General features: G+C 41.3%; 2 protein-coding genes across 28 annotated transcripts in view; one reads left to right on the forward strand and one right to left on the reverse strand.

Annotated features, from left to right (window-relative positions):
* Nucleotides 1-3,523: 3,523 nt before the first annotated feature.
* Nucleotides 3,524-9,960, reverse strand: ZCRB1 (zinc finger CCHC-type and RNA binding motif containing 1). Of its 2 annotated transcripts, none has more exons than XM_088677046.1 (8): nucleotides 9,835-9,960; nucleotides 7,857-7,946; nucleotides 7,271-7,299; nucleotides 6,530-6,641; nucleotides 6,329-6,436; nucleotides 5,250-5,377; nucleotides 5,061-5,136; nucleotides 3,524-3,768 (listed from the first exon to the last, which is right to left on the reverse strand). In XM_088677046.1, exons 2-8 carry the CDS (start codon nucleotides 7,938-7,940, stop codon nucleotides 3,640-3,642), a joined length of 666 nt encoding a protein of 221 aa, XP_088533172.1. In that variant the 5' UTR covers nucleotides 7,941-7,946; nucleotides 9,835-9,960; the 3' UTR covers nucleotides 3,524-3,639. The 2 variants fall into 2 exon arrangements, with proteins under 2 accessions (XP_088533172.1, XP_034983371.1); XM_035127480.3 differs by having other exon boundaries at nucleotides 9,520-9,960.
* Nucleotides 9,961-10,299: 339 nt separating this feature from the next.
* The window catches only part of PPHLN1 (periphilin 1), a 29,044-nt gene continuing 16,620 nt past the window's right edge, over nucleotides 10,300-22,723 (forward strand). For 4 of the 26 annotated variants that reach the window (XM_060279605.2, XM_060279609.2, XM_088677031.1 and 1 more), the window contains exons 1-7: nucleotides 10,300-10,349; nucleotides 12,571-12,616; nucleotides 13,832-14,008; nucleotides 15,162-15,247; nucleotides 17,443-17,478; nucleotides 19,546-19,719; nucleotides 20,425-20,492. In XM_060279605.2, the coding sequence (XP_060135588.1) occupies nucleotides 13,921-14,008; nucleotides 15,162-15,247; nucleotides 17,443-17,478; nucleotides 19,546-19,719; nucleotides 20,425-20,492 (452 nt within the window). In that variant the 5' untranslated portion in view covers nucleotides 10,300-10,349; nucleotides 12,571-12,616; nucleotides 13,832-13,920. Of the gene's footprint in view, nucleotides 10,863-12,570; nucleotides 12,617-13,831; nucleotides 14,009-15,161; nucleotides 15,248-17,442; nucleotides 17,479-19,545; nucleotides 19,720-20,424; nucleotides 20,493-22,723 lie in introns of all 26 variants that reach the window. The other 22 variants (XM_060279608.2, XM_088677028.1, XM_088677038.1 and 19 more) reach the window with 13 other exon arrangements.

The following is a 22,723-nucleotide window of genomic DNA, read 5'->3' on the forward strand; positions in this document are numbered from 1 at the left end:
TGACCTCTATGTCTCACCAGGGACTAAGCCTTTCATATATGCTTTTATCTCATCCTGTTGACCTAATTGCTATAACTCGTTGCTTGCTGGTTTACTGACTTCATCTATCTCTCTCTTTTTTGGGGGGGGGGGGACAGGAGAAATACACCTGTGCAAAAACACAGCTGCTAAGAATACATCAGAGAGCCAGAGTATGTAACAATTTGCCATAGTAGAATATTAGTTTTCAAGCTACTATAATTTTATGAAGCAGGAGCCACTCTTGGTACCACTGCTGATACCTACAGAGGAGAATATGGGAAACCCAATAGAATGTGGTCATTTTACAGTTGTGCAAGTTATCTAGATATCAGTCCTGAGCCTTCTTTTTCTTGTTTTCTGTTGCCTTCTATTAGGAGTATGGAATCTGGGGCCATCCAGGTGTAAATGGGGGTTTATGGAGCAGTAAATTCGAGGGCATCAGGCTGAAGCCTTTTTGGCTTACAACTCACATACTTAGTCACAGCACAACAGAAGTTTGACTTGGGCCCTTTGATCTCTTTTATTTCCCATTACAGTTGATCTAGGATCAACTCGAAACACCTCCTTCACTTTGGCTGGGATCCAAACAATGCACAAGTATGGCAAACTACTCAGTATGTGAATTAATGTCCACCTCCTTTTCAGTTCTCTTCCTATCCCTGTCTCCTTACGCTACCGAAGGCCACTTCCAACCCCTTCCCCATTTAGGAGAAGCTTGCCAAAGTGACAGGGGTCAACTTCCACAAGAGAGGGGTTTGTATGCCGAGCAACCCCAACAACAACAACAAAACTGTAAGGGGTAAACAAAGATAAAAATCAGCAAAAGCAAATATACACAACTAAATGCCTGGATAGACTTGCTAGAACAAAAAAGTTTTCAGCAGGCATTTAAGACAGTATTGTTAATAGGCAGGAAGTTCCAATGCATAGGTACTGCCACTTCTAAATGTTGGCTTCTCACAGATGGGGGACAAGTATTATGCAACATCTACAAAAGTACAAGCTTTGCTGATCACAGAAGTAGAGTACTGAATTGGAATTAATTTGATAATCATTTAAAATTTTTGAAAAGCAATAAAAAAATTGGCTAAGATATAAAAATAATAATTTGGATCTTATTTTAAATGCCCCGATTCAGAAGCACTGTCTCCTACTAAATCTTCATATTTCAAGCTATATGCGCAAGGGGTATAAATCTCATCAGCAGAAAAATTTGCACGCTGCAAAGAGCTTCCTGGCTAACAGCTTGCTTGGGTAAGGACCCATGTCTCTGCACATTTATTTTAAATCAAGGGTGCACACAAGCCAAATCAATCTGAGGACCACTTTCACAGTGTCAACTTCTATTGACCTCTTTTCTCTCTGCAGTTCACTCTTCCCTTTATACGAAAGATCTCCCAAATTCCTCCCTTAATCCTCTTGCCTTTTCTCTCATCCCATCCCCAGTGCTCTTGTACTTCTTAGCTTGCATTCTTTATTCTATAATGCCAAGTTCCTGTTTCCCCCCTTTCATTTCACCACCAGATATCCTTTGCCTCTGCACCCCGTTACCTTCTTATGCATCTCCATTGCCTACTTTTTCTTCCTTCAGTGTATTTTTACTCTGTCTCCACCAACCATATCTCCTCACTGATTTCAGGGGCAACTGCTTTCAGAGCGGCTTTCACTCTCACACCACAAGGAGCCTGCATACTGTTTGCAGAATTATACTGTACATTCTGCTTTAAAAACAGGATTTAGAAAAAATGTGAAATTCTGACTCTGCTTCTTTAAAACAATGCCCAGCTCGCTTGAAGATTTCTATATCATTCACCACACACACTCATGTTTCTGGTTTTTGTGAATAACTACGAGGATTCTTTTTTAAAAGTGAAAGCAGGTTCTCAATATGACCACGAACATTTAAATCTGCTTTAGCAATGCCACAAGATACATGGGCCGTTTAGCACACCATGCACAAAATCCACAGATTTTTTTAAGACCAAAAATTCTGACATCCTTGCCCTATATTAAAGAGGTATTGTAAAATACTGATAATTGTTCAAGGCAAAATAAGTCAATGGGTTATTGTCCTGTAGAAATCCAGGGCTATGAAAAATAAACTGATCTTTCTGCTCACCTTGTGTCATCACAACCCTTCCTTGTTAGATTTCCTTTTTAATTTGATGCTTCCAACAGCTGGGTGGTCAACCATGTGTTAACTTATTGTACTACAGTCGGCGGGGTAGGGGGGAGTTCCCCCAAGAATTAAATTCTAGGTTTACAGAACACCACTCTCAAGGCCAAAGGATGGGTTGGGGAAAACAGTGACTGAAACTCCTCATGTCTTTTTTTTTTTGGGGGGGGGGAGTTTGTAAAACCAACCATGAGTTGCCCACTTGGTTTATGGCTGTACCAATAAGGGTACAGGAGTGATGGTTAACCCTTTGCCCCAGGCTGTGGCTCTGTTCCTAGTTGTCTCCCACCTGGTGCTATTAGCTTTAGATATGGGGAAGGAGGGGCAAAGGGGAGAAAGACACATGGCTGGTTTTATTTTCAAAGAGGAAGACACTGACATCCATCCCACCTGTCATATTTAGTTCGGCCCTCAGATTTTATGTACCATGTCCAAACTATAACAAAGAACTGATTTACAGTGGTACCTCTACTTACGAATTTAATGCGTTCCGAACGCACATTCGTAAGTCGAAAAAAATTGTAAGTCGAATCCCATAGGAATGCACTGGGAGAAAAAATTCGTAAGTCGAAGCAACCCTATCTAAAAATTCGTAAGTAGAAAAAAATCCTATCTAAACCGCATCCAAGATGGCGGACGGAGCTCCGTTCGCAAATAGAAACATTCATAAGTAGAGTTATTCGTAAGTAGAGGTACCACTGAAGATGTATATTGCAACACATATCTTCAGCATAATTTCAGAGTTATGTGGTTGTAGCCAACTAAGCCCTACTCAGAGCAGACCTACTGAAATTAATGAGCCTAACTTAGTTGTGTTGATTTATGTCAACAGGTCTACTCCGAATAGGACTAAGATTGGATGCAACTGGAGTACAACTGCTATTTACATTATGTCTCCAAGAGTGAAATTCTCTAGGTATGCCTTAAGAGCAGGGGTCAGCAACCTTTTCCAGCCGTGGGCCGGTCCACCATCCCTCAGACCATGTGGTGGGCCGAGCTATATTTTTTTGGGGGGGAAATGAACGAATTCCTATGCCCCATAAATAACCCAGAGATGCATTTTAAATAAAAGGACACATTCTACTCATGTAAAAAGACGCTGATTCCCAGATTGAGAAGGCGATTGGGCCGCATCCGCCAACGGGCCTTAGGTTGCCTACCCCTGTTTAAGAGCTTAGAGCTGCTTCTTCTAGAAATAAACGCCGTGTTTACTGTAGTATGATTGAGGATGACATGGAAACAATTTAGTTCATGATTTTAAAATAAGATTACAAAAATTGATAAAATGCTGTGCTTTTCATCAGAGTTTACAAAACAAGAAATATCTGATGTCCTCAAATTACTGTTACTTTTATTTACAATAGGAGAGAAGTCTTCATAGCATTACAAACGTGTGTAGAATAAAAGAAGCCTACATTTTATAAATGTACATGGTATATGAATCAATCACTAAGTTCTTCCTCATCACTAAAATATGCACTTTTTTTGATCCGCGGTCGTCTTGAATCAGAGGTTGAGGCCTCCTCTTCTGCCTGCACCAATTTTTGCTGTTCTTCCTCAATTTTGGCTTGCTGCATGACAATTGAAGACAGAGAGTTACATGAAATTATGTAATGCGAAATATACTTATTGACGGGCCAGTCCTTTTCTTGGTACTACATTGCTTCAATCTGCGCCATTGCCTCGCCTGCAACACTGAGCCACTCCCTCTTATGAAATCTTCCTTTTGGAAGGATTAGAAAAATTACTTCCCTGGCCATGGAAAGATTTTCAGTGCAAGATGAATTACTGTTGACAAGTAATGTAAATAACTAACACAAAATAGATCCCACTATGAAGGCAGATGGCCTCCTGCTTGTACATGATGAATGTCTGTCGTTTACTTCCCACCCTGAAGATGGTCCCTTGGCCATTTGGAGTTGCTTTTCAGGAGATGATGAAGGAAGATGCTACTCCACTTGCTATGTGAGTAGAAGCATCTCTCACTTGCACAGCAGGATATTTGGACTCAAATCGCTGTTCTGAAGTCACACAGTTTAACAGAAGTATGGGATTTGCATCTTGGTTTCTGAATCTTCATTGCTAACACTATAATGATAATGGTTTCTCTGGGAACCCAATGAAGCAGAATACAGTGTTTTCTAAAACAACAACCCACACTGAACTAAACAAAACTCCATTACACTCAAATGTGAAGTTATAAAACCATAGGATAGAGTCAGGGCACTTGATCAAAATCTAGTCCCAGGCAACTGCTGATGCGTAAGAATTGTTGACCTCCAATGGGAAAGAGAGAGAAAAGAAGAAGGAGAAACTAGTTCTCAAGGAGTGCCAGCTATTATGTTTTATTGCACCTCGTGGAATTATGGAACTGAAGTTCCTTTTTCAGAAGCTATCTTAGACTTTCTGTAGTGGCCTGCACAAATATCTGAAGCAGTTTGCACCCTGAGAAAGAATTTCAGGGGGAAAAAATCTGCTTCAGGAAGTCCAGGATTGCTCCCAAAGAAAGAAGTTCGGTTCCAAAACATGTTGAGAACTACAAGAAACCTTAATAGCTGGCACTTTTCCAAAATAGTTTCTCCCTTTTAGCATTCTTTTTGCGTTTTTTCGTGTAACTAGCCATTTAACCAGGGACAAGATGAGCATCATGGTGTGAATCATGATAAATCCCCAGTTGTCCGTTGGCTATATGCACAGATCATCCTGGAGAGCACAGCTTTGGAAAAGAGACGAGCACCAATTATGACACTGAACAGAAGCGAGCAGAACAATCCCTTCCTGTAACATTCTGGATCTCTCCAGCTTTCCTTTAAAAATTAGAATGCTAACATTTAATTAGAATCAAAATAGGCATTTTTAGTACCTGGAAAGCTATAGCTTGACTGAGGCTATCAAGGGCAGGGTCTTCTCCCTCTTCTTCACTTTCTGGTTCTCCCTCACTGAGCAGCAAAGAAAGAAAAGAAGGAGAGGGGAGACACCCAAATACATCTTATAAACTCACAAGAAGAAAATGGGGAAATGAAAGCTGCTTCATACATCTCCTTGCACTTACATTTCTTCTTCTTCCTCTTCTTCTTCTTCTTCAATTGCTTTCTTTCTTTTCTTCTTTTCTTTCTTTTTCGGTGGCTCACGCTCCCCTAGCATGTTCTTAGGACATGCATAGCTTAAATGCCCCGTTTCCTTAAGAGAAAAGGTATATATATTTGTGAACAGAATTCACAGAAAAGCACAACGGCTTTGAGAATCAACAAACAAACCATTATGCTAACTAATTATTTATTAATTCTTGAAGTGCAAAGAGGTTCTAGGGTTTCTCTGTTAGGGAGTCATTCATCCAGAAACAGAGAGAAGATTCCAGAACAGTTGTATATAAGTGGGAAAGGCACTCTGAGCATGTGCAGCTTCAGCTGGAAGGGTCGATAAAAGGAGAACTTTCATTTTCACTTTTTTCAGACGACTGACCACCAAATGCTGTCTGCAAACTGATGCGTCATGACTGCCTATAGACTGTGTTTGCCTATGTCATTGCCAAAAAGAAACAGGAACTGAAACTTAAGTATGTCGTTACAGCTATTGCTAGAATGATTAAAAATAGTGCTACCATGATGTGTTTATGACCAGTCAAGCAATAAATCACTTGACTGAGTTTTATGTCTGTATTTCTTCTCAAAGTGTAGCTTCAATTGCTGACCATTGCTTCCAGAAACTCTGCTAAATGGAAAGCTTCTAACGAGGTGCCTACACACGAGTATACTCATGCAGCAAAAGTGTGAAGGACTGTGACCTTTAATATTCCTCACCGCACAAATGCATATTTTGAGAAAGTGGGCCTATACCTCAGGTATGTGTTATTCTTTGGAAGAGACAGTATAGTATTTGCAAACATTTAAAAACAGAAGCATGAACTAGAGTGCATGTGAATATTAGCATATAAACTGTGATAAAGCAAGAAGGAATTGCCATCTGCAAGCTGACTTTTGAAAGTTATAGTCACTGCTGGAAAATAATTCTAACAATTTATCTATCAACTTAATTGGTAATCCAGAAGTGTGCTTCAAGCTGAACTGGTTAAAGAATAAGAGCGGGACCAAAAATAGATACTTCTGCTAGAGGCCTTATAAATATACTCACTCCACATTCATAGCACTTTGATTTGTCGTAGTAGTTTCGCCTGCGGATGAATTCTGCAGCTCTTCCATTGTCAATAGCAATACTTGCTTTTATTACTCTTCCAAACAGCTAAATGCAAGTGGCAAGAAAAGCAAATACAACCTTAAGTTTTCCGAACGAATCAAAAGCTTCCTCATAACAATGTATGCTGTTGTCACTCACTTGTTTATTGTTAAGCGTCCGAGAACAGTTCTGTGCTGATTCTTTATCCAAGAACAAAATAAAAGCAACCCCTTTGCTCTTTCGTGTGTCTTTGTCTTTCATAATTGTCACTCTGAAACACAAGCAAGTTACTAATATGAACAAAAGAACAGTGTGTTTACATATCACTCAGCATAAAACTGCACTTTTTGAATTATTTGCTCTTTGACTCATTTTATATGTATCGATTATTACAATACAAAGCTTGTTAACAGTTCATATTTCATTGAAGTCCTAAGTGGTTTGAGACCAGGTTATATGAAGGATCACCTTCAATAGTATCAGCCGTCTGAAGCTTTAAAGCAGGGAGAGGAAATCTGTGGCCCCCCCAGATGTTGTTGAACTCCCATCAGCCCCAGCAAGCATAGCCAATGGTCAGAGATGATGGGAGTCAGGGTCCATCACCACTTGAAGTATCACAGTTTCCATATGCAAAAAGAAAAAAGAAAAAAAGAATTCTAGCCATTTAAAATATGTCTGGATGAGAAATAGAACTGCTCATGTTTCTCTAGCAGGACCAAAACAAAATCATTATCAGATTGCTCTTGAATGCATAAATTCCCATTCCTATTCAGAAATAATGCTGCTGGCTTGTATATTTTAAATGTTCTACTCTAAATGTTACATGTGAACCAGCTCCCTATGATAATTGTCACAAACCATAATTAAAAATATGCAAATATATGTCATATCTTTACTCACTTAACCACTTTGCCATATTTGGAAAAAATCTGAAAGAGACATAAAAAGGGATTTTAGCTGTTTAGGTAAGGCATACAAGAATGCAAATAAATGTTTTTCCGTAAGCCAAGAGAAACAACTTGATATTTATTTATTAAATCTCTATACCACCCTTCATCCAAAGATCCACAGGGTGGCTCACAACATAGAAATACAAAATGTGAAGACAAAATACATGAAAACCAAAAACGAATCAATAACCCCCCCTCCTACAAACACATTTAAAATGCCACAGATTGTTTAATTGGCCAAAGGCCTCATTATAGAGAAATGCCTAAAGATATGTAATGAAGGAGCCAGGCAAGCATCCTTGGGGAGAGCATTCCACAAATAGGGAACCACTGCAGAAAAGCCCTGTTCTTGTGTTGCCACCCTCTGGACCTCTTGCAGAGGAGACACACAAAGGAGGACTTCAGATGATGATCACAGGGTCCAGGTCAGTTCATATGGGTAGAGGCAGTCCTTTAGGTACTGTGGTCCTGAGCTGCTTAAGGCTTTATATGTCATACTTAATATTCATACGTAATTTCAAAGTATTCTTGCTTACTCTGTATAAGTCACTGTTTGTCAATGAGAAGGGCAAATTGGACACATAAACTGTGCTTTTGCTTGGTGCTAACCCTCCACTCATTTTTTCCTAGAGACAAAAAAGAAAAAAGAAAAATTAGTTAACTTTAACTTAGCTAATTAACACACCATTTTATAAACTATGGTCATGTACAAAATTCTAGACAGCAAAGACTTCGGGTTTTTTTCATTTATATTTACATGCTTAACCATCCAGACCAACTATCATTCCAGAAAGTGGTCAGGAAAGGAGGTAGGAGATAGGCATCTATCCTGTCCAGACACCTCCATGTTAGAATCCTGCTCCCCAGCAAGCCAACTACAATTCTGGCTGCAGCAACATCTAGGAGCAGAAAGGTAACAAAGCAGTTTATTTATTTATTTTCACTATGGTGCTATGAGGAAAGATTTGGGCTTCTTACCGGTAGTTTAGAAAGAAGCCAAGTGGTGGGGATGTGATGAAAGCTTATGAAATTATGAAGAGCATAAAGAAAGTGGATAGAGGGAAGTTTTTCTCCCTCCCATAATACTAGAACAGGGGTGGGGAACCAATGATGCACCAATCCATTCTGAACAGCCCATCAATAATCTACTGTTTTTCTGGGTGGCAGCAACATAAACACCCACCCACCTACACAAACCAGTATCCAACATTCTCTGCAACTCCTCTTTTTCCCGCCTTTATGAGCAGCAGTGGCAATATAAAAACTTTTTAAAAAATAAAATAAAAAATCCTCTCCAGTCAACAGGGAATGTTCAATGGTTGGCAACTTCCAGTGTTCTCAGCCGTCTAAATTAAGACATACAAGGAATCTTCTGAAATGAATAGACACCAGTGTCACTACTTGGAGAACATCAGAGAGCTCGGCCAACATTGGAGATTGTGTTCTGTCCAACCCCGCCTTTCCCCCCCTGTTTGAGGGGCCTGGTAGGTCAGCTTGGTGTCCCTAACACTCTGTTGGGAAAGACGATGGCCTCTGCTTCAGCTGGGTGGGAAAGAAATCACAGGGAGATGATCACTGTAATCTCTCCACCCTGAAGGAGGATTGTGTTTTGACCAATTTGTATGCATAGTGTGCCTGCAGACTTTGGGTGACCATGCCCACTGTTAGGATGCAGTCCCTAGAAGCTTGGCCAAGTTTAAAAAAAAAACCTGTTCTAGAACCTTGAGTTGTTCAATAAAGCCAAGTGGTAGAAAGGAAATATTTCTGCACACAACATATTGCTATGCTGTTAAAATTTCTGATGGTCACCAACTTAGTTGGCTTTAAAAGTGGATTAGACAAACTTATGGAAGTAGTCAAAATTGCTATAAGCATGCCTCTAAATACTAGTTGCTGGGAAACTACACTTATGTTCAGTGGTTGGGTTCCCATAGGCATCTGGGTGACCACTGTGGGAAATCGATATCATCCACCAAGGAGAACCTTTTTCACAGCTTTGTGAAGACAACACGAGAGCACGCGGCAAGTAAATATTCACCCTCATTTATGCCACGAACAGTGTGCAACTGATCTGTTAACAAAGTCCATTCAAAGATATGAGCAGTACCGTTTGGCAATATCATGGGTAAATCGAACGGCTTTTGATTTTGTTACATATTTCAGCAGTTTTAAGTGAGTAGTTAAAAGTCTGAACCCTACCCCTGGAAATGATAGACGGGCTTCATTAATCTCTGCTTCATTGGACGGCAGGCTTCACAATGCTGTCACGAAGTGGAATTGACAGCTCGATTAGGTCTTGCTTCCTCAGATGTCAAGTCACTCGCAGGGATTTCGATGGGAATGAAGACTTGAGGGAGGAGGGCCCAACTACTCCAGGGTGACGCGCTCTGCAGGGCTACTGCGCTTGAAGGGCTTTTAAGAGATGGGACAACTGGTCTCTACACCAAGTAAACCCAGAAACAGGAGGGTCCGAAGCACCCACTGGAAATGCAAAGGGTTAAGGACGCCGCACACCTCTGAAGGCAGGAACTGAGGGACTCACTGCAGCCAAGAGAAGCCGCTCAGTCGGGCCAAACCATCGCGCTCGTTTCCTCTGGAGCCGCCTCCCACTCCTGTGGTCCCCAGCGTCGCCCTCCCTCTAGGACGCCTCACGCCTGGGCGCCTTTTTGATGACGTAGTAAGCACGAGACTCCCTGTTAGGGTTACCTGGGGGTGGGGGTGGGGGAAGCGAACAAACTCGGCTAAACCAAGTCTATTCGTTTTAATTAAAGGACCCTAATTTCCGGGTCCCCTTTGAACGCCGCCATATGCGGGGCAGCCCCTCCTTTCCCACAACTCTATGGCGCTCCTCTTTGCAAAGCTCTATTGCGGGAGGTCTATTGGCTGGGCCCGCGTCTCTATGGTAAACTTCTCGGTTTGGGACGGGCGTTGGAGGGACGCGCAATTGACGCATTTCCGGTAACGTCACCTAACGCGCCGGAAGTGGGTTAAGACAAGCTCCATGTTGTGGCGGTTTTGACTGGCGGCGGGTGAGTCGGTTGGTACGGTACAAGGGATTATGGACCGAGGACGGGTGGGTGAGGGGTAGGCGGGAGAGAGAGGAAAGGAGCCCCACTCCCAATTTCCCATGGCCGGCCTCGTTCTTTTTTGGGAGGCGCACGTGCAGAAGGGCGTTGCCCGGCCCTTGGGCATTCCTCGGAGCTCATTCCTCCAAGGGCGCCTCGGGAGACAAGTGCCAGTTCGGCTGAGGTTATAGGCTTGAGCCAGTCGGTCGCAGCGCTGTGCACGTGTCCACGGAAGGAAGCCCCGTTGAGGGGAATGGGATTTCCTCTTGGGGCAGCGTGGCACTTAGGGAGCCGCCTGCGGGCGAGGGGATTCACGCGTCCCTAGCTCAGACAGGGGAGCAGTACTGCACGTCTACTAGCAGCACGCCTTAAAAAAAACACGTCGGCTGCTTGTTGAGTTCCTTTGCTGCTGATTCCGTTCCTGGGTCTCTTTAACAGGAACCCGACGCCTCGAAGTTCTGATGAGACAGCCAAGGGGTGAGAAATGTTCCACCCGATGAACTTCTGTTGCAGGCGCGTCCGTGCAGAGTTGCAATAATAGTAATGATTTTTTATTTATAAGCTGCCCAGCAAAAATACATGAAACGTGCCTTGCATATGACAACAGAAGTGGAAGTGCGTTACTCTTAACAGTGACCAAGTTGCTTCCAGTTGCCACCCTCCTCCTTTTCTGCCTTGCTGCAAACTGAACACACTTGTTGTAAATTAAACACAATTTCTTATTTTGTGTTGGATAATAAATGTGGACCACCCACAAGCCCTCACCCTATCTAACTAAGGGAATCCACACACAAATCAGAAACCAGAGGTAAAATAGATGAACGTGCATGCATTATCTTCTCATGGTACCCTGCTCCATGGAGCCAGCAAATTGGCTTCTAGCCTTTGTCTTCCGCTTTGTGTGTGAGAGACAAGGGGTGCTTTTCCTGCATACCTCAGCCTCCTTGCCCTTGTAGGAGCCTATTCTCTTGGAGCTTTTTTGGACATTATATGTGTCATGTTACTATTAGGGGAGTGATACTACTGACCAAAGGACTCTGCTCCTCAGATGTCTTCTTTTCCTGCATGGGGTAATCAGTGTTATCGTCCACCCACCCCCATCATCAGCTCCTCAAATTCCTGGAAACTGACTCCCAAGAGACAGATGACTGTAGAGAATTACTTTTGAGGAATTCTGGAAATGAAGTCATTTTTGTCTTGGTTCTAAATGACATATATGTGTTGGTGTATGTGTTGAAGCAGGCACCATATTAGAAAAGGTATCCCTACTGGTGCTTGATAGAAGGAAGAAGGTACCTGCCACCTATGGCTTTGTAGGTGTATGTATGAAAAGTATTTTTTTTTAAGCTCTGATGCTTGTTTAATTACTTGCCATTTCCCACCTGACCTGGGAGGGTAGGGCCTTGACTGACTCCAGCTACAAAAGCTGAGGCTGCTGAACAGAGTCTTGGGCTGGGGTATTGTTTAGGGTGCTTTGTTGGGAATTTTTGTTCCTGTTATTGACAGTAATTTTTCTACCTTACGGTTTATGTGGAAATAGTTTAATTTTGTTGTGTACTTTCTGATATGTTTTATTTATTGTTTTTGACTACTTTTGTTATGTTTGTAATTATGCAAATCTTTTCATGTTGTAAGCTGCTTTGAGCATGGTTTTAACTATGAGAAGGTAGCATACAAATGAATTGGTGGTGATGATGATAAATGGTAGCATCTTGTTTATAAGTCAAAAGGTTCTTAATCATTCTAGTTGACTAAATGATAAAGTGCACCCCCTTAAAAAAACCCCTCATTGTCAGTCTTGTAAATAAACTATTGTACAAAATATTTTGCTTCTAAATAATGAGTTGGATCCTCAGAAGTTTGTCTGTATAGATGTTCTAACAAGGCACTTTCCCCACACAAAAAGCAACTTCTTAGACTGGGAAAGCTTTTATTTGGACAATTTCAGTAGATTACCACCACCCCTGCATTTCCCAGTGACCCATTTCATATTACCCTAGAGGGTTCTGTCTCCTGACTGTCAGTAGTAGCTTTTCAGAAGTATTGTAGAAGGTGAGGGAGAGTGGAAGAGTCCCCTTGCACAACTGTCTCCATGTTCATAGTTCTTTGGCTCCAACTTAATGTTATTTTGCTTTTAATTGAGATAGATTCATTCCGCCTTTACATTTGTTTTTAAAATACACAGGAACGAATTTATTGGGATTTAAAGCATTGTTGAAGAAAGAACAAAAGTAAGTGATTACAAATGCTATGTCTGTTGACCTAAAATTAGTTCTGATAACAAAGCTCTTTATTTTACACAGTGGCCAAAAAGGTTTTTTTTAAAAAAATAAAAGCTATAATTGTGATGTATTTCAGATTTTTTAAAGTTCTGCTAATCTTAAGTGAAGAGTTGGGGACCATCCAGGACAGATTCTGGGGGTGCAGGGAGAAGAGGAAGGGGAAGTTCTGTTATGTCAATGGAAATCCATTCTACTCGCACATAGATAGCATTGGAAGCAACCCACGGCCTCTTAAAAATATGTTAAGTAAAATTAAATCATACCCAAACACAAACATGTGTGCTCTCATCTGTTAACTGAATTGATGTATTAGCCATCAAAAAATGAGTTAAATGCTGCTCTTCTATGTAAAATATGTAACAACCTTAGTAAATACAATGACACAATAGGTCATTTAGAATTTACAAGCGAATATAATATCTGTTTACCCGATCAACCATCTTACATGTCAGATGTATATAGTATTTGGCCATTGCAAACAGATGTGCTTTAATTATTACATAAACTATTATGCACACCAGGTCAAAACGTTTATGTGGCTAGATTCAGACGGAGGTGAATCCATGGAAGGAAGAAGTCCTTCTGTGAATTCAAGGGCCTATGATCCAGTGGGGGCATCTACTCACAGGAAGGAGGTAATTTTAACCAGTTCTGCCTCTCTTGTGAACCACCCACATGTTTCAGAGGACCCCCAAGCCCTTGGGAGAAAGCCTTTGGTTTAAAAGATAAGTGAGTGAAAACTGATTCCCTCTCACCTTTCTTTAGCAGGGACTGAGAACTCTTCTCACAGGTGCTTTGAATAAAACCTATGTAATTACAGGGCAATGTCCCACTTGCGTGGGGGTTCTGTTCTGGGCATGCAGCACTGCAGTGCATCAGTGGGACACTGCAAGCCAGGATTCCCCTGTTCTGCTCTCCCTGTTCACTTTTGACGTGTGTGTCAGCGGAAACATGCACAAGTGGGGAGTTGCCTGTACAATGTTCTGAAATTATTTAAATCACCTTTGTGTGCTGAAATAGAAGAGCAGTGAACATAACTGAAAATGTAATATTAGAATTTCACTGTAAGCATTGAAATTAAGATGAGATAAGCCATAATAATGAACAAACCAAAATAATTGTTTGGCTTTTTCATGCCGCCTTCTCTCTTTTCCCATACGGTAGTGCCAACCTGGACAAAACAGCTAGATTTGGACTAGCCACAAGGCTGCAAGTTCAGTCAGTGAGCTTTGATTCAGCGTTTTACTATAAGAATGGATACAACAGGTACAACAGTAGTTCTACAGGACAGCTTGAAGAGTGGGGTTTTATTTTTTGAGCCTACTGACAGCTTATCAAAAGGTAAAGGTGGATTTAGTAAAAGGTAATTGAGTCATTGCAGAGAAAATGAACAAGCCTATGTAGTGTATAATAACACTTTTAAAATAGGTAAAGTTATTTGACCCTTGGAGTTTACCTCACCTAGACTGAATAGCAGGTGATAATTTAAATACGGAGGTTGTGGCGTGTCAGCTTCTCTCGTTACATTTGGTGAGCCCAATTTAATTTAGCTATCTGTAAATTAAAACCAGTCCACTTGTTTCCATGAGAGCATACTGATTAGTCACATTGCAGGAAAATGCGGATGTGCCCCAAGGAATATTATCAGTTCTCCAAGGCACAGATAATTGCATGCCCTCATCTTTCACACCTTTGACAAATCCTAGCTTGCATTTTTTGTCATAAATGAGAAAATTATGGCTTGTGCAAATAGCAGACCATGCTTTAGTATCACAGTATGTGAGCAGGCTTTAGTTTTACAAGCTCCCTCCTTTGCCTCATGACACTTTTAGTGGAGTTCAACAAATCTTAAGCTCGTGTCCTTGCCACTGCTGCACCAAGGAGGAAACAAACCACAGTGGAGCTTGTTGTGTTTTCCAGAATTGATCTTCCGGCTTATTTGCGTTGCAAACATACCTCACATAGGAACTGAAGTTTTTTCTTTGCTTACTGCTCGTGACATGTTTAGGGGAAGTAACCCCCGAGCCAGAATCTGGCTTGTTTTCATCCATAGCAGCAGCAGCAGGAGAGGAGCTGCGTGAGAACTTTTGAGGAGCATACACTAGCACTCTGCTCGTTCACATGAAATCGTAGTTTGTTTTAAGCTGTAATTTAATGTATTATGCAAACCAGGCCAAAGAAGCTTTGAGTTAATTATGTGTAAAATGCAAAATGAAAAAAACTGGCATACGTCAAATATATAAATTGTCTTAAAATTCTGCACCACAAAACCATGTCAAAAAAGAAGCCTTGAAGAATATTTACAGGCAAATAAAACAAAAAAATGCTAATGGCATTGGGTTTTCTTCCAGATAAAAAAGGGTCAATTTGGTGTATTAGAATCTTGGATTTTCCCCAGTATATGACAATGTAGCTCATGAAAAGTAGAAGACGTATTCAGGTACTTGTACCATCACCAAGTTTTGACTTTAGCTAATAAAATCTTTATCTTTAGTGGCATACAGAAGAGATGATGTGTGGTCTGATGAACGATATGATTATGATAGACTTCCACGAGAGCGGCTTCCTCCACGTCCTGATGTAAGTATAGTGCCATTAATCTGCATTACGTATTTCCTGTCTTTATCGTTTTCTTTTCCCAGATCTTTTATCTTGGACTATACACTGAGGAATTCTATTAAAGACACCGAACATGTAACCAGGGGATGTGAGTCAAACTCAAGCAGGGTTATATAGAGTGATGTTATGAAAATTGGAATAGGAATCTTGATGACAGTTCAGTGTAAATTTTCCCCATGTATTTGGAAATTCAGTAGTCGGGTTAATTTAATGCAGGAGCCTCCTTTTCGGGCTCAGGGACACATTTGGAAATCTTAGAAACTCTCGCGAGCACCACAGAATATTTATTTAGACTTTTAATTCTCACAACTTGCCATCAAAAACAGGAGGCAGGCAATCCCACACCATAGAAAGAAAGGCGCCAAAGGAGGTGACTGAGGGTACCACATAGGGAACACTAGGTTTTAGGTAAAATGCCCTTTATTGGACTATATTGGATCACTGGGGAATACTTTACCTTTTCTACCTCAGTCTACCTTTCGGTGGACATTGAGTAGTCAGAAATGAATTGTTTTGGGGGCAAAGTGCTAAAAATGTGGCTAGATTTTGTTAAATTGCAAAGATCAGAGTTTTAGTTAAGTTCATTCCCAAATACCTGTGTTGGGCATTGCGAGACTTTCAAATGGTAGTGAAGCTACCACCTAATAATAGCCATGCGTTTAGGTTCTCCCGCTATCTGCTGGTGTGTGAAGCTTTCTTCACACCCCACTCTTTTAATGATACGTTTGTAACCTGGAAGAAAGTATGTGAACTGAGAAGTTTACATTTCAGACAGTTAAAGGCAACATTGTATAGGTTTTTGTGTGTGTGTGTGTGTGTGTGTGTGTGTGTGTGTGTGTGTGAGAGAGAGAGAGAGAGAGAGAGAGAGAGAGAGAGAGAGAGAATTATTGAGAGTTGTAAAAACTTGAAACACTGTAAGCAGTTTACAAAGTCATTATTACCTTTCTATTTGAAAACATGGTTTGCCATATTGGATTGAAGAATTCAGAGAGTAGATATTGGCTCTTCAAAAAGCCAATTAAAATCACATTTGCATCCCAAACCCCGGCAAGTTCATTCAGAAATAAATCCCACTGATTTCCATGAAATGACACATAAGTATTTTTGCTCCTCAGGCTCAAATCCTTTGCAGAAGCAGAGGTCTTTTACTAGTTCTGTCCTGAGGACAAATACAGCCTAGCAGAGCTGCAGAACTCATACTGGATCAATAGAGTTCTGAAATACTTCAGTACTACCCAATCCATTTCTTGGTTGGTTTTCTCTGGTGCCTTAAATGTAAACTGGCTATGTAACCCAAGGGAGCAAAACAATATCTTAGATGCAAAATACAAGTCTGTTTTTTTATTAAAAAAAAACCATGTGTGATGGTCTAGGAACCTTGCCAGTTTTATATGGCAGACTTGAACATTTGAATGGTACAAAGACTCCTGCCTTAAGACATCACTTGTCTCCCCAGTTACATCTTTATCTGTGTAGAAAAAAAGTAATATCAGGATTGGCCTTTATAGGGAGAGAAATCTGAGCAGCAATGGAAACTTAGAATATTTGCATGTTTTACCCCTAGTCAAGATACAGTTTTGACATACTATATCTTAGACTTTAATAAAATGTCAAAACTGTTCAGTATGAATTTCTTCTATGAATAAATTAAAATTAAATTAAAAGGGCATTGTTAAGCAAACCCCAGCCCATTTCCAATGACAATTCAGAGTGGTGGTGCTTCCTTTTTAATGCCCTACATGGCTTATCTAGCTGAACAAAGGAGTCTCTGTTCTGACACCTGCCCATGCCATGAGGTCATCTATAGATGTCCGTGTTCAAGAACATTTGACCTCTGATGTAAGACCTCTTGGTTGTGGCACCCTGCCTTTGTAATTCCATCTACAGGAAGGTTTGTCTGGTTCTTACATTATCATTTCAGTTCCCCATGCCTCTCAAATCATTTAGTTATTTACATGTTGCTTCAATTTCCTGTTTTATCATTGTTTATATGTTATAATTCCCAGAATTACAATTCCCAGAATTCCCGTTCTGAGAACTGTTGTTGAAAATGTGGTATAGAAATATCCTAAATATACGAATTCCTTTAAGCCTTAGTGATAACAAATGGGATTTGTTTTAAAAAAGAAAACTTTCTAATTTTTTTCCATTTGCAGTGTTTGCCGTATGTGTTTGACAGCGTAGAATACAAGGTATTAGTACTAGGTTGTCCTTCTTTTTAAGTTTTTAAGCTGGCTTTTGGTAAATCTTGATGGTTTTTACTTTTGTGTACCTTTTTCTGGCTTTCACATATTGCACTGTTTGCACCGGTAACTACTTTGTCAGGTGTGTTACTCTGGGAGAACGGGGCACTAAGGTTCCTCTGCAACTGTCCAATATATCTGCATCTTGTGACAATTGGCCAGGGGTGAGCAGCGTAGGAAGGCCCATACCTGGAAGAGCTGCTTCTGACTTCAGTCTCTCCCTCCTCCTTATACATAGGGGAGGGTGCATAAACTTAAGGATCCTGTAGTGAGACTAATTCCTGATAGCCCCCAAGGGCAGAGAAGCTGCCCCATCAGCAGTAGCTGGAGTGGGAATTTTGTGGAGACTATATAATTGCAACACATTAGGGAAAAATAAATCAAACTCGCTGAAGTTTCTTCTGGTTTGTGATGCTTCTTAATTCCTTTTACAGGAGTAAGAATGCTCTTCCCATTTTCAACAGGCTGGATATTGGATGAGATTGAACGACATATATCTAGTCAGTCAGTTGTTTTTTTTAATAGCTAAGCAGCAGTAGGATGTAAAAATAGGCAGAACTGCTCTTTAACTAACAATTACTAATTCAATAATGACAGTAATAGTTTACAGAAGCATGTTTTAGCTAAGGATCAGTGCATTTCAATAATTATTAAGTGATTTTGAGAGAACTGCTTTAGGTCCTTTAAATGGTTTTATGTTTCCAATACAGTGGTACCTTGATTCTCAAACTTAATCCATTGCAGGAGTCCGTTCAACTCCCAAAACCATTTGAAAACCAAGGCACGGCTTCCAATTGGCTGCAGGAGCTTCCTGCACTCAAGTGGAAGCCGCATTGGACAAATGGCTTCCTAAAAACACTTGCAAACCAGAACAGGAATAACTTTAACTTCTGTGGTCTGCGCTCTTGTAACCTCTAGATTGGATTACTGCAATGTGTTATATATAGGGCTGCCTCTTAAGACTGTTCGGAAACTTCAGCTGGTGCAGAATTTGGCGACCAGGCTGCTCACCGGGGCAAGTCAGTTGGAACCTGGCTCCACTGCACTGGCTGCCAGACGGTTTCTGAGTCCAATTCAAAGTGCTGGTTTTGACTTATAAAACCTTCAGCAGATCAGGACCACAATACTTCAAGGACAGTCTCTCCCTATATGAACCAACTCAAACCTTGCAATCATCATCTGAAGTCCTTCTTTGTGTGCTTCCCCCATGCAAGGTCTGGAGGGTGTCAATATGAGTGTGGGCCTTTTCTACAGTGGCTCCCTGTTTGTGGAATGCTCTCCCCAGGGGGGTTTGCCTGGTGCCTTCATTACATATCTTTAGGCACCAGGTGAGAACATTTCTGTATAACCAAGCCTTTGGCTGATTGACGTTCTATGGTCTTTTAAATGTGTTTGTGGGCTTGTGATTTATTTGTTTTGTTTTTGTTTTATTATGTATTTTGTGTTCTCATTTATCTTCGGAGGAAGGGCAGTAAATTAAACAAACAAACAAACAGAACAAGTATATAGTAACTTTGAGTTATTGAAAAGGAAACGTAATGGAAGAAATGTGTAATTTTAGATCTCATGGTGTGAGTTCCAGTATCATGTGAGCAGTGACATTCTAAATCTGCCCACAATGTCCCCCGTGCCCTCAAAATCCGCTCTGCTCTGGAGAATCCTTCACCCCTCTAGAGTAGATTTTGGATGGTATTGGGAAGGCAGAAGGGGGAAGAAGTGACGCTGGAAGTCTTATTGTACCACTGGATTTCCGTAGGGCAAGCAGATAGATATAATTGGGCATTGCCCTAAATATTTATGGGAAGGCAACTGTAAATTAAGTAGTGGTGAAATCTTAATGGTGGAAGAATGGTGGAAGAAACTGGGCTATTTTGGCATAACTACTCTTTATCCTGATCAAGTATGTGTGTGTGTGCACGTGTGTGTGTGAGGAGCAGAGGAAGTGGAAATTCATGTGAGTTGCCTTGGGTGGGCTATCACTCCCCTAATAAATAAAACACCATTTCACCTTTTTAGGATGACTATGCTCGAGAAGTCAACTTTGCAAACAAGAAACCACCACTTCCAGAGAGACCTGGGGAAGGAAGCTACAGTAGATATGAATATAGTCATGCTCATGTTGGCTATAGAGATTACGGAGAGGGCCGCGGTTTTGTCCACGAAAGAAGAAGTGGACCACCACACAGAATGGTAAGTTAAATTTTTGCCCCTCGTGGCACACAGCTAGAAATTGCATGTTCCTAATGGGTTTTTTGGGCTTCTATCTTAAATTAACCAGCTCAAAGAAATCATACCTAAATTTGCACCTCAACTACCATGAAACCTGTTATGTAATCACAATAGGAAAGCAACCACAATGCTTTGATTCTATTTCCTAAAATGTAACACACTAGGTTACCTTTAAAAATGGTGCATCAAATCTGACTAGCCTCCTTTTTGCTCATTTCTATAGTAGATTTTCATAGTTCCCAGGGTATGTTGTTTGGAGGATGGCTATTGCTGTTGTAGAAGTATTGTCTTGGTCTCATCAGTATATCATTCTGTTTGCCTAATGAAACAAGCTCATCAGCAACATGCAAATTAAGATATAATTTCTGGATTTAACATTTGATCAGTGCATTCTGCTCCTTGCCCCTTTGGGGAAAATAATTTTGGTTACATAATACTTAGTAACTTCAGTGTCTCTGAAAGACCTATAGTGTTCTATATATTGTTGAGAAAGAGATTCTCAACAGAGAACTGCTCCAAATATTTGTGAGAGGTATGGTGAAACTGAGAGCCCTTCTACTATGTGGATTGTGTTTAAAGTAAGGTAAAAAAATAGTGAAGTTTTAAATCTTCAAACTGTATCTTGCATTATACTCGATTTTGCATTTTACAATTTCACTTTTATAGGATGATCCTGGATATACCGGTAGATGGCAAAGGGACGACCATCCTGCTAGTCGTCAGCCTGATTATAGGTAACCGTGTTTTTAACATAAAATAATGGTGTTTTAATTGCATACACTTCTGAATTTTTAAGAATTATTTTGTAGATATTAAAGATCAATTTGTGCCTAGCAATTTGAATGCCAGGTTTACACACATCTCTCTCTCTCTCTCTCTCTCTCTCTCTCTCTCTCTCTCTCTCTCTCTCTCTCTCTCTCTCTCTCTCTCTCTCTCATTGGAACTTTAAAGTAAGAGTGGTAGTGTTCATGCTGTTCTGCATTGACGCTATAAGTTCCTGAAACGTCTTTACCGCTAAATACCTTGAATTTATTGGGACGCAGGTGGTGTTGTGGTCTAAACCACAGAGCCTAGGGCTTGCCGATCAGAAGGTTGGCGGTTCGAATCCCCGCGATCGGGTGAGCTCCCGTTGCTCGGTCCCTGCTCCTGCCAACCTAGTAGATAAATAGGTACCGCTCTGGCAGGAACGTAAACGGTGTTTCTGTGCGCTGCTCTGGTTCGCCAGAAGCGGCTTAGTCATGCTGGCCACATGACCTGGAAGCTGTACATGAGCACCACAACCCCAGAGTTGTCTGTGACTGGACCTAACAATCAGGGGTCCTTTTACCTTTACCTTGAATTCTACCCATGTTTCTGTGTCTCTGATAGTATTTTTTTTACTATTTTGATTGTTGGTGTACCAGGCATGAGTAGTGAGAGCTATTTTTGATGTTTGCTTCCCAGCCACAGAGCTTTCTGGATCTGAATCCAATGTTTGTTTTGATAGGATGGGAACTTCTAATCTGATGGGGGAAATGACTGTATTGGTCCTGTTGCTGCTGTACTTGATTGGACTCTGCATAGCGGATGATGGGGAGGACCAGATAAGATTGAACATACTCCCAGGCCATATTGTGTGGTGCAATATGGCCTGGATGCCATTGCATGGTAAAATACCTACCTACCATGTCACCCAATTCACCGGGTTCTAGGACCTATGAATGCATAAGCTCTTATGCTGCCTAGAACCTTGATGCTGAAAGCTATGCATGCCAGCTGTGGCTTCAAGAGTTGGTAAAAGCATTAAAAAGGTATGTTCAAAGGGAGAGGAAGGAAATGGTAGTTATTCCGCTCAGTAACAATATTATTGGAATGGCATTATATGATTATCCATTGCTGGAAGCCACAGGAGTGCTTGCAGGTTTCCCACAGGCATCTGGTTGGTCATTCTTGAGAACCAGATGCTGGACTAGGTGGGCCATTGGCCTGATCCAGCAAGCTGCTCTTGTGTTCTTCGTAAGGATGATGAAATATTAACAGGTACAAAGAGAAAGGGGGATCTCCTATAAGCCGGTATGACTGGTGAGAAATCAGGATTGTAGTTCAAGGTTGGTCAGGTAATACCTACCTATCTGCCTTATGTTCAAGTTCTAGGATTCCCAGTTGGTTAGAGCATGGTGCTAATAATACCAGAGTTGCAGTTTCGATCCCCATATGGGAAAACTGCATATCCCTGCATTGCAGAGGGTTAAGCGAGATGCTCGTCCTCAGGGCCCTTTCCAACTTACAGTTCTATTATTCTAGTGCAGGCACCTCCAAACTGCGGCCCTCCAGATGTTTTGGCCTACAACTCCCATGATCCCTTGCTACCAGGACCAGTGGTTGGGGAAGATGGGAATTGTAGTCCAAAACATCTGGCGGGCCGAATTTGGGGGTGCCTGTTCTAGTGGAATGTGCTGATGTGCTTTAGCTGTGAAGAGGATGTTTATTTGGGAAGGGGTAAGATCACAGACGTGGGTGGAGCTGTGAGTTAAACCACAGAGCCTAGGGCTTGTCGATCAGAAGGTCCGCGGTTCGAATCCCTGCGACGGTGTGAGCTCCCGTTGCTTGGTCCCAGCTCCTGCCAACCTAGCAGTTCGAAAGCACGTCAAAGTATAAATAGATAAATAGGTACCGCTACAGCGGGAAGGTAAACGGCGTTTCCGTGTGCTGCTCTGGTTTGCCAGAAGCGGCTTTGTCATGCTGGCCACATGACCTGGAAGCTGTACACTGGCTCAATAATGTGAGATGAGCGCCGCAACCCCAGAGTCTGTTACGACTGGACCTAATGGTCAGGGGTCCCTTTACCTTTACCTTTAAAATCACAGAAGGTTATCTGCCTAATTGGTTTAGTGTCTCCAGACGTGGCAAGAGGGGCCTGGGAATTATTGGGGAGTTTCCCTGAATTCTTACTTTGAAGTATTAAGTGAGAGCTTTTGGGTTTGGT

Source organism: Zootoca vivipara, chromosome 9 (genome assembly GCF_965207765.1).
Source record: "Zootoca vivipara chromosome 9, rZooViv2.hap1.1, whole genome shotgun sequence".
Lineage (NCBI taxonomy): Eukaryota > Metazoa > Chordata > Lepidosauria > Squamata > Lacertidae > Zootoca > Zootoca vivipara.